Source organism: Atta colombica, unplaced genomic scaffold (assembly GCF_001594045.1).
Source record: "Atta colombica isolate Treedump-2 unplaced genomic scaffold, Acol1.0 scaffold331, whole genome shotgun sequence".
Taxonomy (NCBI): domain Eukaryota; kingdom Metazoa; phylum Arthropoda; class Insecta; order Hymenoptera; family Formicidae; genus Atta; species Atta colombica.
In genome coordinates, this window is record NW_017259439.1 from 48,086 (window position 1) to 48,617 (window position 532).

The 532-nt window shown below is 23.3% G+C and overlaps 1 protein-coding gene across 1 annotated transcript in view; it reads right to left on the reverse strand.

The window, feature by feature from the left end:
* Positions 1 to 79: 79 nt before the first annotated feature.
* Positions 80 to 532, reverse strand: part of LOC108690590 (lipase 3-like) — a 5,792-nt gene continuing 5,339 nt past the window's right edge. The window contains exon 7 of the mRNA XM_018197960.1: positions 80 to 329. Coding sequence (XP_018053449.1) covers positions 180 to 329 — 150 coding nt within the window. The 3' untranslated portion in view covers positions 80 to 179. The remainder of the gene's footprint in view (positions 330 to 532) is intronic.

Here is a 532-nt window from a genome sequence, read left to right on the forward strand (position 1 = left end):
CACAAACATATTAGACACAAAAATAGTATTTCTATTTTTGCAGATAATCATAATTTTTCTACTGATTTATGTGTTCACATATGAAATATAATCTAATGGTAAATAATATTCCTGAGTTATTTAATTGTTAATTACAGATACAAAATTAACAATTTTTATTAAAATATAATCTCGATGCATTAAAATTTCTTCAACACAGTTACAATATTATTATATAAGATTGTCCTTGCATCACGGCCCCAGAGATAATCGATATGATTGAATTTTTCGTATGCTATTTTTTCAGTTTGTATAACATTTGGTAAATCATCTGTCAGTTTTTGAACATTCTGAAACAATTATGAAAATGTTATGAAGTAAAAGATGAGACGTAATATATGTGATACTCAACAAATGAAAATGGATTGAAATTGGATTAGAAATTTTCAATTCACTGAATCCATATTTTAAATCCATAAAAATGGATTAGATTCCATACAAATATTTTTATATATGTAACAGTTTAAATAAATTAAAGTAGTAATTATATGAA